The sequence below is a fragment of the Tamandua tetradactyla genome, chromosome 14 (genome assembly GCF_023851605.1).
Source record: "Tamandua tetradactyla isolate mTamTet1 chromosome 14, mTamTet1.pri, whole genome shotgun sequence".
Taxonomy (NCBI): domain Eukaryota; kingdom Metazoa; phylum Chordata; class Mammalia; order Pilosa; family Myrmecophagidae; genus Tamandua; species Tamandua tetradactyla.
Window position 1 is genome coordinate 54927003 of NC_135340.1, and position 15360 is coordinate 54942362.

Genomic DNA, 15360 nt, shown 5'->3' on the forward strand with positions numbered 1-15360 from the left:
CTCCTCCATTGTTAGATCCCATACAGGGTCACATATTGCATTTTATTGTTACTGCCTCTTAAGTTGCTCTTTTTTTTTTTAATTATGGAAAGATTTGTTCTTATTTTGGTTTGAATTCTGATTTTTTCCTGAGCATTCTAACTCTAGACATAGGAAATGGCATATTAATGTCTCTCTTTACAGGATGAAAATCAAACTTCTACACGCTCTTGTGATGAGACTGAGATGCAGATTAGCACTCAGGAACCAACTGAAAGCAAGAGGGTTAGCTATACCAGCAAAAAGAGGCGCAAGACATTCCAAGGGCATCCTGCCTCCAAGGTGAACAAAAGTGTGCAAACTGAAATTATACCACCATAATGATATGCCGCTTATGCTGAAATTGGTATATTAGTAGATGTTTTCTTTGTAAATTCTCTTATGATATCAGGTAGTCGTAAATGAGAATTGAGTATTGATAAAAATGTTCAGAAAGACTATTGTCTCTTTGTTATAAAAATCTTCATGACCATCATCATAGTCAATCATGTAGATCAGTGTTATTTTTTTCTTGTATGCTGTATGGTGGGGTCATATTTCATTCTTTTTCCATGTGAGTAGCCATTATTGCAGCACCATTTGTTGAAGTTTGTTTGTTTTTGTTGGTTTCTTTGTTTTGTTGTTTGGCAAGTACATGGGCTGGGAATCGAACCTGGGTCTTCCGCGTGGTAGGTGAGAGAATTCTACCACTGAACTTACCCTTGCACCCCAGATCAGTGATTTTTAATGTTGTTTGGGTCTCAGACTTTACTCCTCTTCATAGGAAAAGACACCTGGACTCACAGAAGGAATTTTGCATTTGATTTCATGATTTCTAAATCCCATTTAAGAACCTATCATTGATTGTTTAGAAACAAAAATATTGTACTGTTTTTGCCTCTATCTCTGAACCTCGCCTCCCTGCCTCTGCCCCCTCCCCCCCCCAAAAAAAATAGAGTAGGAAAAAAACCTCCTAATAACTAGATAAAAAAAAAAGTTATTACTTTTAAGTCGCTATCAGCAAACTGTGTGAACTGGGTTTACTAGATGAAGCTAGTCTGTGGGAATAAGTTGTGCTATGTACAGAAGGCTCTATTTCTAGCATGGCCCCTAACCCCTGCCGTCTGTGCGGTGGTCCTTACACGTCGGAAGCTGCATGCACCTAGGGTTCAGTATCAAGCAGCTCCCCCATCTGTCTCCATGTTGTCGGCTCTTAGGAGAGAATCTGCATGTCTCCCTGAGATTAAAGCACAGCCCACATCTTTGCTGCTCACCCCTGTACTCCCAGTTCCTGGTACTTGGGAAGCTCTTGATAAATATTTGTTGAATAAATTAAATATTTACCTAAGTGAGTGCAGTAAATAAGAAAGAATTCTCATATTGAATGTGATTTTTAAAAATTTATCTGTCCTAACTTGTGCCAGACCTGGCAGTCACTCTGCACTTAGTTTTTCAACAGTGTGGTCATGTGGTTGGCCAGGGGCATCCCTCATTTGCTACAAGGGGCTCTGACTGTATTCTTCTACCTTACCCTTCTTTTCAAATGTTACTTTTATAAGACATAGTCTTAATCTTTTATTTTCTAGCTTCATATATGGTCCCTTGGTCAGTGGACTGTCTAGGTCTCTGATTAGTATTAATTTATCATCTCTGAGACAGCCAGTCTTGCGGTCTGTTATGCCTCCCAGTGGTCCCTAGCATTTCCTCTTTGCAAATTTCACGTTCTCATGACACTTAGTGAAGCAGAAAACCAAATCTGCCTCTTACATACCTCATTCTCATACTTTCCTACATTAATCCCTCCCTCTGCCTCTCGTTTTGGTACTTTTCTTTAGAAGGAAGAGATTACTTCTTATTTGCCATTTATATAACTTTAAATTTTGTAGCAGGATCATTCAGAGATGAAAATAAGTGATGCCACTGAATTTCAGAATCAGGAGCAGGAGGAAAACCAGACTCTCGAAACGGTTGCAGAAGCTCCTCCAGATGAGAGCCAAGGAGATGAGAATGGAGTATCCATGGAAAAAAGTGAAATAAATGGTATGCCAAGTAGCTAAAAAAATTTTTTAATCTAAACCTGCAAGGGGATTAGAATCCCTTGCAGGGATTATAGAATTATGAATTCTATAATTATTATAGAATTATCTATAATTATGTATTATAGAATCAAATACAGTAGGCTACCAGGTCACCTTTAGTAACTTTAAGTAGAAACTAGAAAATTTAGAAAGTTGATCTCAATTTGGTGATGACAAGAGGCAGGCCAACTCATTTTGTTTCATCAGCCTATTCAGGCTAACTCCAAAGGCTTCCTCAACTAGAACAGTTACAGGTTTGCTGCAAAGTCCACCTTCTCAGTGTTGTGGACATTTTTATGATGGTAAATGTATACCTTCCTTAGTCTCTAACTTCCTAGAAACCTCTTCCTTAAACTTTCTCAACCAAAAGTTTATGACAAAATGCTTGTGATCAATGAAAGGGAGGAGTAAGGGGTATGGTGTGTATGTTTTTTTTTTCTGTTTTTGTTTTATTTTTTCTGTTGTCTTTTTGTTTCTTTTTCTGAATTGATGCAAATGTTCTAAGAAATGATCAGGACGATGAATGTGCAGCTATGTGATGATATTGGGAATTACTGATTATATATGTAGAATGGAGTGATCACATATTGGGAATGTTTGTGTTTCTGTAATTTTTTTAAATTAATAAAAAAAATTTAAAAATAAATAAATAAATAAAAGTTTATGTCAATGAGATCATAAATCTACAGTTCCCCAGTACCTCAAGATTTAGTGCTTTCTTATTTCGTTCTTCAAGGAGCCTGCTAGTTGTAACAAAGTGTCTTGTATTAGGTTCATCTCAGCAAATCTGGGCACAAGCTTGTGGTTTGTTTTAGGGGTTTGTTCGATATAGATGTTCAGTCCAGTATCCACCAAACACTTTTAAGCATAGACTTTCTAGTAATGCTCAGCCTTCCTGTTTTCCCCAGAATTTTGAATACCTTATTAAATCTGGAAAATTACAGGAGAGGTTCTTTAAATCACGATTTAGAGCAAAATATAAAGAAATATGGCAGAGAATGAGGAATGGGAGTGGAATAACAAATGATCATGCTTCACCATTTTATCAAGGAGACATACCTCTGGGACCTGTGTCCATGACATGGAAAAAATGAAGATGGGGCTGTTAAGTCTGCTTGGCCTTTTTAGCCACAGGCTAAATATTCTGATTGTGTAATTTCTGGTGTGAGGAATTTTTTTCTTTTAACTTTTTCTTTTGACCTAATTTCAGAATTAGAGAAAAGCTTCAAGAATAGTACCAAGAGTTCCTTTGTATATTCCATCCAGATTCCCCAAATATTAACATTTTACCCGTTTGCCCATTTACCTCATCCTCTCTACATACACATACACACACATATGTATTTTTTCCCTGAAATGTTTGAGCGTGAGTTACAAATATGTTCCCCTTTACTTCTAAATCCTTCCATTTGTGTTTTCTTAAGTAAAGACTTTCTTTCATCCTCAGAAATGTACATTTTGAAAAGTCACTGATAAGGCTTCACGTTCCACATTGCAGCTATTCTTTAAGAAACTACTACTTGTCAAATTTTGGTGTTGTATCAAAGAATATCCACAATTATCTGAAAAGACTATTCAAAAACTCTTCCCTTTTCAATATGTATTCAGCTGAGGCAAGTGTTTTTTATCATATATACTTGAACAAAAACAACATATAATAACATATTGTATGCTGAGGCAAATCGGAGAATGCAGCTGGCTTCTGTTAAGTCAGACATCAAAGAGGTTGTAAAACAATGTCACCCTACTCATTATTTTTGTTTTGGAAGTTTTACTTATTTTTCATAAATAGGTTATGTTAACATGTAATGGGCTTGCTGCTATTTTTTTGATGGACTGATAATTTATTTTTAATAAAATAAAAATGTATTTATTTTAATGTCTTAGTTTTATTATCTAATACAACACATATTACTAGCTATAACATGCACAAAAATCCTTTGTGATCCTGAGTAATTTTCAAGAATATAAAAGAATCCTGAGACTAGAAAGCATGGACACTGCTAATCTAATCTGTGGAATTTATTTTGAGTGCATTGGTTTTCCCAATAATGTCCTTTGAAGCCCTGCCCCACCCCACCCCCAAATCTCCAGTCATTCTTTGTATTTCGTTATCAGTCTCTTAGTGTACTTTAATCTGGAATAGTTCCTCAATTTTGTCTTTTATGACATTGACGTTTTTTAATACAGGCCAATTTATTTTATCCTCCAACTTGGGTTTGTCTATTTCTTCATGTTAGATTCAGGTTAAGCACTTTGGGCAGAAATCCAAATGCCATAGAACTGATGATGTGTCCTTCTCAGTGCAGCACACCAGGAAACACAGATCCTAATTTGTATTGTTATTGGTGATAGTAACTTTGAACACTTGATTATGGTGGTTCCCTCAGGTTTCTCCTCTGTAAAGATATTATTTTTCCATTTCCGATTAATAAGTATCTTGTGAGGCATTACTCTGATTGTAAATACCCTGTTTCTCATCAAACTTTGCCTCTCTGATTTAAGAATGGAGAAGCCCCTGCAGGGCCTCCAGCTTTGCTAAAGCATTCTTTTGTCTTATTTTATCAGTGTATTGGAAAACCATAAGGATTACAGTGGCTTTATGAATAGTATTTTTGGAAAGCCCACTTGCATACTTTATGGTAGATTACCTCATGTTGAAAAGGATAGAGGAATGTGAAAATGATCATAATAAGCAGCAGAAATACCAAATCTTATATACATCATCTTTTGTTTAAAAAAAAAAGAATAGGTACAGAGGACTGGAAGAAAAATGCCAAAAAAGGTAATGGTAATTCTTAGGCTGGTGAAATTATGTGATTTTATCAAACCAACTATAAAAATGACATGTTCATCATAAAAGTTCTGAAAAACATTTTTTAAAACTTTTGGTGTATTTGTATAAGTCCTATACAGAATTTGATTTCTACCTGCTTGACGCATGAGCTAAAATTGTAGAGGTGTGTAATTCTCTGTATTCCTTACATACCACTTCTAACCTGCTCCCCTTCCCCTTTGTACCCCCCATCACAAAGCCCTAGCACCTGAAATGCTCTGTATTAACTTATAGAAATTTCTTAATGAGAAGAAATGTTTTGAAATCCTTCATTTGTTCTGTATCTGCAGATTTAAGTAATAAAGATTCAAAGCTACCTTCAGAAAGAAAGAAGTCTCTCTATACTGATGTTTTTTTCAAACTGAGAAAAAATAAGAAACCTGGAAGCAATACTCCAAGTAAGTTTTCTTCACAAAGAACCATAAAGAGACAGTTGGCCCATGAAATTCAGGCTGATGTTGGCAAGCCAGCGTAGAATGATAGCTAGAGTTTGGGCTCTGGGATGGGGGCTTACATCTGGGCTTTCTCATTTTCTAGCTTTGAGACCTTAGGCAGCTTATCCTTGATCAACCCACTTCCTCAGTGTGAAATGGAAATGATTATACTACCTGTTTTTGTCAAGTTGATATATATATATAGAGAGAGAGAGATTGAGGATCTTTTTTTCCCACCATGGATTACTTTACACAGCACGTAGCATGTACTGTATATTTAATAAATACCTGGTGAATAAATGTCTATAAGTTATTTGACAAAATGTGCACCTTGTGATAAATTCCTGGAAAATCCAAGGTACTCCAATTCTGGACATAAAATTCTCTATCTTGTATCACTAGAACATTGCTTGGCACATACACGATTGCTTGAGTGTTTTGTATTTATAGTTCTTAGAATGCTGCTGAACATATTAGAACTTCAATAAATATTTATATGCTTAGTTAGAATAGCACAGAGCAAGTAGTTTGCCTACTACTGCTTGCCTTGGCCTGTTTTGTGTAGCCCCTGAGCTGAAAATGGATTTTACATTTTTAAGGATTGTTTAAAAAAAGATGATGATGATGATGAGACAGAGACCATATATGGCCAAAAAAACTAAAACTTTTGCTATCTAGCATTTTATAGAAGTTTGCCAATCCCCAGCATAGAGCTTTTTAAGAATTGTAAAATTTGAGATTTGTTTTTAATTTGCAGATATTAAGAGAGTTATTATAGAAATTGGCTCATGGACTGTGGGGATTGGTAAATCTAAATTCTGTATGGCAGGTCACAAGTTGGAAACTCAGATGCAGGTTTTAACGGGTTTCACGGGAGAAGCTAGCAGGCTGAAGCACAAATAGAAATTCTTCTGTCTTAATTCTGATTGTGGATTTGATGAGAAGAGTCCCCTCATTGCTGTGGGCCGTCTTCTTTGTTGATTGTTGATGCAACCAGCTGAAGATGCAATGAACTGACTATAGATGGAAATCCATCTATGAAATACCGTCACTGTAACTATCAGGCCAGAGCTTGCTTAATCAAAGTGAACACCATTACCTAGCCAAGTTGACATAATTAACCTTCACACCCATACTTTCCATTTTTAGTAAATAGCACTCTATTTTTCCCAATAGTGAAGCCAGAATTATCATCTTTGATCTTTTCTTCTTATTGTCAGTCCATATCAAGCCATCACCACATCTGGCTGATTTTACCTCCAAAATATATCTTGTACCCTTCCACCTGTCTCTAAACAAAGAAATTACCACTCTTGTAGTCCAAGTCACCCCAGCTCATGTATAAAATATCAAATTTATAATGAATTGCAAAGATTTGATTAATTAATGAGGGCAGAGGATAAATCTGTCATCCTTTCTACTTCCAGACTAAACCAAGGTTTCAGTGGTGAAATAGACAGTGGGGAGATGGTGAATGTTTGATAGTCTAAGATGAATGAATATGCGTTGCCCTTCAGTTCCTAAAAACTAAGTGTTTTGAAATTAAAGTTTGACAAAGATAATGTTGAATTTAAATGTTAGGGAGGCAGAGAAGATAAGGGTTAGCAGGAAAAAAAAAACAAGAAAGGTGAAAAAAATAATTTTGTCTAATTTTCATATTTGGGGCAATGTTCTAGACTTTAAGAAGCTTCATGAGGCTCGTTTTAAGGAAATGGAGTCCATTGATCAATATATGGAGAGAAAAAAGAAACATTTTGAAGAACACAACAATTCATTTAATGAATTAAAGGTATGCTGATGAAACTGCTCTTAATGGAACTAAACTATTTGTTTTTAACATTGAACCTTTTTTTATTCTACCAGTGAAATGGATTTGTTTGGATTAAACATATCTTTATTGCTTGAAATTGCTTTCCCCATTGAGAATTTTCAAAGAATTTTCATATCTGGATAAAACAGTAAATTATTTTTTTAAAAAAGCAGTTTTATTCACAAACTATGTAATCCATCGAACATTTAATCATTGACTCTTGGTATAATCACAGAGGTGTGATTTCATCACCACAATCAATTTCAGAACATTTCAACGTTTTGTTGCTCCAAAAAGTAAAACACCATGCTACTTATACCCCACCCCGCCATTTGACAGTTAGCATTGGTGTGGTATCTTTGTTATAATTAATGGAAGAATTTAAAATATTATTGTTAACTATAGTCCATAGTTTGCATTTGGTATATTTTTTTCTGTATACCACCCTATTATGAGCAGCTTAGAATTGTGACATTAATTTGTTCTAATGCGTAGAAGAACACTCTTAAATTTGTACTACTAACCACATTCATCATCCACAATAGGGTTCACTGTGTTATACTATCCCATGTTTTATCCTCTAGCTTTTCTTCTAGTGACATATATGACCTTAAACTTCCCCTTTCAGCCACAGTCACATGCACAATTCAGCCCTCATACTTATACTCACAGTAATATGCTGTCATCACTTCTATTCATTTCCAAACATTTACAATCAACCTTTTTAAAAAGTTCTGCACAAATTAAGCATCAACTCCCATTCTCTACCCTCATGCTATCTTCTGGTAAGCTGTATTTTAGATTATAACCCTATTAGTTTGCTTACTAGAATTCTTATCAGTGAAATCTTGCAATATTTGTTCTTTTGTAGTCTGGTTTATTTCACTCAGCTTCATATCCTCAAGGTTCATCCATGTTGTCACATGTATCAAAACTTCATTCGTTCTTATAGCTGAATAATACTCCATCGTATATATATACTACAATTTGTTTATCCATTCATGGGTTGCTTCTGTCTTTTGGGAGTTGTGAGTAATGCTGCTCTGAACATTGGTGAGAAAATGCCTGTTTGTATCACTGCTTTCAGTTTTTCTAACTGTATACCTAGCAGTGGGTTTGCTGGATCATATGGCAGTTCTATATTTAGCTTCCTGTGGAACTGTCAAACTGTCTTCGCTAGAGGCTGTACCATTTTACATTCCCACCAGTGGCAAATAAATGTTCCTATTTCTCCACATCCTCTCCAGCACTTGTAGTTTTCTGTTTTTTTAATACAAACCATTCTACTAAGAGTGGAATGGTATCTCATTGTGTTTTTTGTTTTTGTTTTTGTTTTTTTGCATGGTCAGGCTCCAGGAATCTTACCTGGGTCTCTGGCATGGCAGGCAAGAACTCTGCCACTGAGCCACCATCGCACTGCTCCTCACTGTGGTTTTGATTTGTAAACTAGTGATGTTGAGCATCTTTTCATGGGCTTTTTAGCCATGTGTATATCCTCTTTGGAGAAATATCTATTCAAGTCTATGGCTGCCTTTTTTTTTTTTTTTTATGTTTTGTATTGTGAAATATAACATATAAAAAAAAAAAGCAAAAATTTCAGCAAAAAATTGTAACAAAAATAGTTATAGAACAGATTTCAGAGTTTGGTGTGGGTTACAGTTCCACAATTTTAGGTTTTTCCTTCTAGCTGCTCCAAGATACTGGAAACTAAAACAAATATCAACATAATGATTCAGTAGTCATACTCATTTGTTAAATCCTATCTTCTCTGTTATAACTCTTCTTCCTTTGATCCTTCTCCCAAACTTTAGGGGTATTTGGGTTATGCCCATTCTAACTTTTTCATGTTATGAAGGGGTATCTACAATGTAGGATAGGGGGATGAAACTACTTGATATTCTTGGAGAGGTTGTGCCCTCTCGGTTTTGAGATTATTTGGCCTAGGAACCATCAGGAGGTTATAGGTTTCTGGAAAGTAAACTTAGTGCATGAAGCTTTTATAGGATATAGCTCTAGGTGTTCTTTAGGGGTAGCAGGAATAATATTAGTTAGGGTTTGGTAAACCATGGCAATTAGTAATATGTAACTGAAGCTTGCATGAGAATAGTTTCCAGAATAGCCTCTCGACTCAATTTGAAGCCTCAGCCACTGATACCTTATTTTGTTACATTTATTTCCCCTCTTTTTGTCAGAAAGTTGTTGAACCCATGGTGCCAGGGCAGGCTTGTTCCTGGGAATCATGTCCCACATTGTTAGGGAGACTTTCCCCCCTGAATGTCTTTTCCCATGTAGAGGGAGAGTAATGATTTTACTTGCAGAGTTGGGCTTAGAGATAGACGCCATATTTGAGCAACAAAAGAGGCTTTCTGGAAGTAACTCTTAGGCATAATTGTAGTTAGGTTTAACTTTTCCCTATAGAATAAATTTCATAAGAGCAAGCCTCGAGATCAAAGTCGTGGCTTATTGACTTGGGAGTCCCTAAGGTTTGTGAGAGTTTCAGGGATTTCCAAGGTAGAAATGTTTAATAGTTTCATATTTTTACTCCATCCCTCAAGAGACTGCTAGTACTTTTTAATTATCTGCCCATCACACCCTGGAATGGAGTACATTAAGCTTATACAGATTTACAAACTCTCCTTGTTCTACGTTCCGTGTGTTTGGGTTGTTAAAATGAGCTATCGAGACAGGTTGATTTAGATTATGTGTTACAGAAAATTTAGGTTTTGGATTCCATTAACTTCTTTTGGACAAATAAACCTCTCTGCCTTCGGTCTCATACAATAGGTGAAGCTCTTTAATACAGACAATATCATCCTTTCCCTATATTATAATTTACCTTAGTCCCAACCAGATTGGCTTCATTCTTATCTCTAATTGAAGCCTGAACTCTTTTTTGGTTTGTTTAACAATTGTTGTATGTAGCAATGCTGACTTTCAGAGCCGCAGAACTCCAGTTCTGAGCCTTAGGTGTCACACAGGTATGCAAAGTTCCAGGGAAATACCAGGTTATAAACATATAGCACAGCATCTGTATTAGTTAGGGTTCTCTAGAGAAACAGGATCAACAGGGAACACTCGCAAATATAAAATTTATAAAAGTGTCTCACGTGACCACAAGAATGCAGAGTCCAAAATCCGCAGGGCAGGCTGTAAAGCCAACGATTCCGATGGAGGGTCTGGACGAACTCCACAGGAGAGGCTTGCCAGCCGAAAACAGGAAATAGAGCCTGTCTCTTCTGAATCCTCCTTAAAAGGGTTCCGGTGATTAGATTAAGCATCACTCATTGCAGGAGACACTTCCCTTTGGCTGATTACAAGTGGAATCAGCTGTGGATGCAGCTGATGTGATCATGATCTAATGCTGTGAAATGTCCTTATTGCAACAGACAGGCCAGCACTTGCCCAACCAGACAGACAGGTACCACAACTTGGCCAAGTTGACACATGAACCTGACCATGACAGCATCTCAGAATCTAGAAATACAACTCCTGAATAAATGTGACTGCTCAGCCCCAATTTTCTTACAAGTACTTTCTAAATGAGACCATACAATACTTGTTCTTTTGTTTCTGGCTTATTTTGTACCACATAACGTCTCCAAGATTCATTCACTTTATTGCATGCCTCACAACTTTTTTCCTTTCTGTAGTCGCACAATGTTCCGTCATATATATATATCACAATTCACATTTCTGCTTCTCAATGTACCCTTCAAACACTTCCATCCATTGGGTATCATGGATAATGTCCAAAATAAACAACTCATGTCTTACAGTATCCTCTCTTCATTGTACAATCATCAACACTCAATTTTAGACAATTTTCATTAGTCCAAAGAGAAAAATAACAGTTAAATATACCCTCACCAAATAGCAAATCTAAACTTCCCCTTAACACTTGTCCCTCCCACCCAATTATTTGCTACTGGTATTGCTGTGGTGCTGTTGATATCTTCCTGTTAACTATAGGCCATAGCATTTTTGCCTACTTTTTAATTGGGTTGTTTGTCTTTTTATGGTTGAGTTGTAGGATTTCTTTATATATTCTAGATATTAAAACCTTATTATTGGATATGTGATTTCCAAATATTTTCTCCCATTAAGTAGGTTGTCTTTTCACTTTTGTGGTAACGTCCTTTGCACAAAAGTTTTTCTTTTCTTTTTGCAACATTTTTTATTGTGAAATATAAAATATTACAAAAAAGCAATAAATTTCAAAGTACATTGAGAAATCCTAAAATGAGCTGGGACTCAGCGTCAAGGAATTAAGAAAACCACGACCAAAAGGGGGAAGAGAGAAATGAGACAAAATAAAGTATCAATGGCTGAGAGATTTCAAACAGAGTCGAGAGGTTATCCTGGAAGTTATTCTTACACATTGTATAGGTATCACCTTTATAGTTAAGGTATATTGGAGAGGCTGGAGGGAAGTGCCTGAAAATGTAGAGCTGTGTTCCAGTAGCCATGTTTCTTGAAGATGATTCTATAATGATATAGCTTTCGCAACATGACTGTTTGATTATGAAAGCCTTGTGTCTGATGTTCCTTTTATCTATGGTATCGGCAGATGAGTAAAACATATGGATTAAAAATAAATAAATAATAGGGGGAAAATGTTAAAATAAATTTAGTAGTTTGAAATGCTAGTGAAAGGGAGGGGTAAGGAGTATGGTATGTATAAATTTTTTTTCTGTTTTCTTTTTATTTTTCTGAATAGATGCTTATGTTCTAAGAAATGATGATGAATGTACAACTATGTGATGATATTGTGAGTTACTGATTATATATGTAGAATGGAATGATCATATGGTAGAATGTTTTAGTTTCTTTGTTGGTATGTTTAATAAATTTAAAAAATCAGGGGAAACAGGCTAAAATATATTGGGTAAATGGAAATACTAGCAGTCAGTGAGAGGAAGGGATAAGGGGTATGGTATGTATGAGTTTTTTTATTTTTTCCTTTTATTTCTTTTCCTGAATTGATACAAATGTTCTAAGAAATTATCATGGTGATGAATATACAACTATGTGATGATATTGTGAGTTATTGATTATATAACAACAATGGAATGATTATATAGTAAGAATGTTCATGTTTGTATGTTGTTGTGTTTAAAAAAAATTTTAAGTTAAAAAAATTTTCAAAGTACATTGTAACAGGTAGTTATAGAAGACATTTCAGAATTTGGTATGGGTTACAGTTCCACAATTTTTTGGCTTTTTCCTTCTAGCTGCTCCAAGACACTGGAGACTAAGACAAATATCAATATAATGATTCAGTAGTCATACTCATTTGTTAAACAACCTTTGCATACCTGGGAGAAAACCCACTTGGTCATGGGGCATAATTGTTTTAATGTGCTGTTGGATTCAATTTGCAAGTATTTCGTTGAGGACCTTTCATCTATATTCATAAACTAAATTTGCCTATGATTTTCTTTTCTCATAGTATCTTTATCTGGCTTTGGTAGGTTTTGATGTTGGCCTGATAGAATGAGCTTAGGTAGTTTTCCCTCCTCTTCAAATTTTTGGAAGAGTTTGAGCAGAAGTGATATTAATTCTTCTTGGAATGTTCAGTAGAATTCACCCATGAATCCATTTGGTCCTGGGCTTTATTTCTTGGGAGGTTTTGGATGACTAATTCAGTCTCTACTTGTGATTGGTTTGTTGAGGTCTTCTGTTTCTTCTGGAGTCAGTGTAGATTGTTCGTGTGTTTCTAGGAAATTGTCAATTTCATCTAAGTTGTCTAATTTGTTGGCAGATAGTTGTTCATAGTATCCTCTTATGATTTTTTTTTAGCATTTTTTAAAATTGTGAAATACAGCATATATATAAAAAAAGCAGTACATTTTAACAACCAGCTATAAAACAGATTTTAAAGTTTGGTATGCATTACAGTTCCACGACTTTTTGTTTTCTTCTAGCTGCTCCAAAACTCTGGAGACCAACAGACATATCAATATAATGATTCAGCAGTCATACTCATTTGTTAAATCCTATCTTCTCTGTTATACTCTTCCTTCTCTTTAAATAACATATATGCATAAAAACAATAAATTTCATGGTACATCACAACAGTTAGTTGTAGAACAGATTTCAGAGTTTAGTATGGGTTGCAATTCCATAATTTTAGGTTTTTATTTCTATCTTCACTAAGGTACTGAAGGCTAAAAGAAATATCAGTACAATAACATCTCTTCATGTGCTTTTTAGCCATCTGTATTTGCTCTTCAGTAGAATATCTATTCCTGTCTTTACCCACTTATAATTGGGTTGCTTGTTCTTTTGTTGTTGAGTTGTATGATTTCTTTTTGTATATAGGATATCAAACCTTTATCTGATGCATGATTTCTAAATAATACTCCCGTTGAGTTGGTTTCACTTTTTTGACAAAGTCTTTTGAGGCACAAAAGCATTTGATTTTGAGGAGTTCCCATTTGTCTATTTTTTCTTTTGTTGCCTATGCTTTGTGTATAAAGTTTAGAAAGGTATCTCCTATTACTAGATCTTAAAGGTATTTGCCTATGTTTTCTTCAAGGAGCTTTATGGCATTGGTTCTAATATTTAGGTGTTTGATCCAATTTGAGTTAATTTTTGTATGAAGTGTAAGGTAAGGGTCTTCTTTCATTCTTCTGGCTATTGATATCCAGTCCTCCCATGCCCATTTATTGAAAAGACTATTTTGTCCCAGTTCAGTGGATATGGGGGTCTTGGTCGAAAATCAGGTTACCATAGGTTTGGTGGTCTATTTCTGCACTCTTGTTTCTATTGCATTGGTCAGTACTTCCATCTTTGTGCCATTACCGTGCCATTTTGACCATTGTGGCTTTATAATAAGTTTTAAAATCAGAGAGTGTTTTTTCTTTTTTTATTCTTCATTCTTCTTTTTTAGGATGCTTTTAGCTATTTGGTGGTCTCTTTCCCTTCCAGATGAATTGGATAACTAGCTTTTCCAAGCCTTCAAAGTAAGTTGATGGAATTTCTGTTGGTACTGCGTTAAATCTGTAGATCAATTTGGGTAGAATTGACATCTTAACTACATTTAACCTTCCTATTCATGAGCAGGGAATGTCCTTCCATGTATTTAGATCTTCTCTGATTTCTTTTAACAGTGTTGTAGAGTTCTCTGTGTACCGGTCCTTTAAATCCCTAGTTAAGTTCAATCTGAGATACTTGATTCTTTTAGTTACTATTTTGAATAGAATTTTTTCCTTAATTGAATCCTCAGTTAGGTCATTTGTTGTGTATAGACACTTAATGATTTTTGCACATTGATTTTATAACCTGCCACATTGCTGAGTTTGTTTATTAGCTCAAGTAACTTTGTTGTAGATTTTTCAGGATTTTCCAAGTATAGTATCACATCATCTGCAAATAATGAAAGTTTTACTTCTTCCTTTCCAATTTGGATGCCTTTTATTTCTTTTTCCTACCTGATTTCTCTCGCTAGACCTTCTAGTACAATGTTGAAGACAGAGGGTATCCTTCTCTTGTTCCCAATCTTAGGGGGAAAACTTAGAGCCTCTCACCATTGAGTACAATGCTGGCTATCAGTTTTTCATGTTGAGGAAGCTACCTTTAATTCCTCCCTTTTCATGTTGAGGAAGTTGCCTTTAATTCATACCTTTTGAAGTGTTTTTAATCACAAAAGGATGTTGAATTTTGCTGAATGTTTTTTCAGCATCAATCAAGATGATCATATGATTTTTCCCTTTCAATTTGTTAATGTGCTGTATTACAGTAACTGATTTTTTTGTGTTGAACCATCCTTGCATTCCTGGTATAAACCCCACTTGTTCGTGGTGTATAATTCTTTTAATGTTCTGTTGGATTCTGTTTGCTAATATTTTGTTGAGAATTTTTGTGTCTGTCTTCCTTAGGGAGATTGGTCTGTAGTTTTCCTTTCTTGTAGTATCTTTATCCAGTTTTAGTATTTAAATGATGTTAGCTTCATAAAATGAATTAAGCATTGCTCTAGTTTGCTGCCTGCTGGAATGCAATATACCAGAAACAAAATGGCTTTTAAAAGGGGGAATTTAATAAGTTGCTAGTTTATAGTTATAAGGCTAAGAAAGTGTCCCAATTAAAACAAGTCTATAGAAATGTTCAATTTAAGATATCCAGAGAAAGATACCTTGGTTCAAGAAGGCCGATGATGTTCAGGGTTTCTCTCTCAAGTGAGAA

The 15360-nt window shown here is 35.3% G+C and overlaps 1 protein-coding gene across 3 annotated transcripts in view; it reads left to right on the forward strand.

Annotated features, from left to right (window-relative positions):
- The window catches only part of NUSAP1 (nucleolar and spindle associated protein 1), a 52457-nt gene that overhangs the window by 12842 nt on the left and 24255 nt on the right, over positions 1–15360 (forward strand). Inside the window, exons 3-6 of one of the 3 annotated variants that reach the window (XM_077127502.1) lie at positions 184–321; positions 1908–2058; positions 5223–5330; positions 7043–7155. In XM_077127502.1, coding sequence (XP_076983617.1) covers positions 184–321; positions 1908–2058; positions 5223–5330; positions 7043–7155 — 510 coding nt within the window. Of the gene's footprint in view, positions 1–183; positions 322–1904; positions 2059–5222; positions 5331–7042; positions 7156–15360 lie in introns of all 3 variants that reach the window. The other 2 variants (XM_077127500.1, XM_077127503.1) reach the window with 2 other exon arrangements.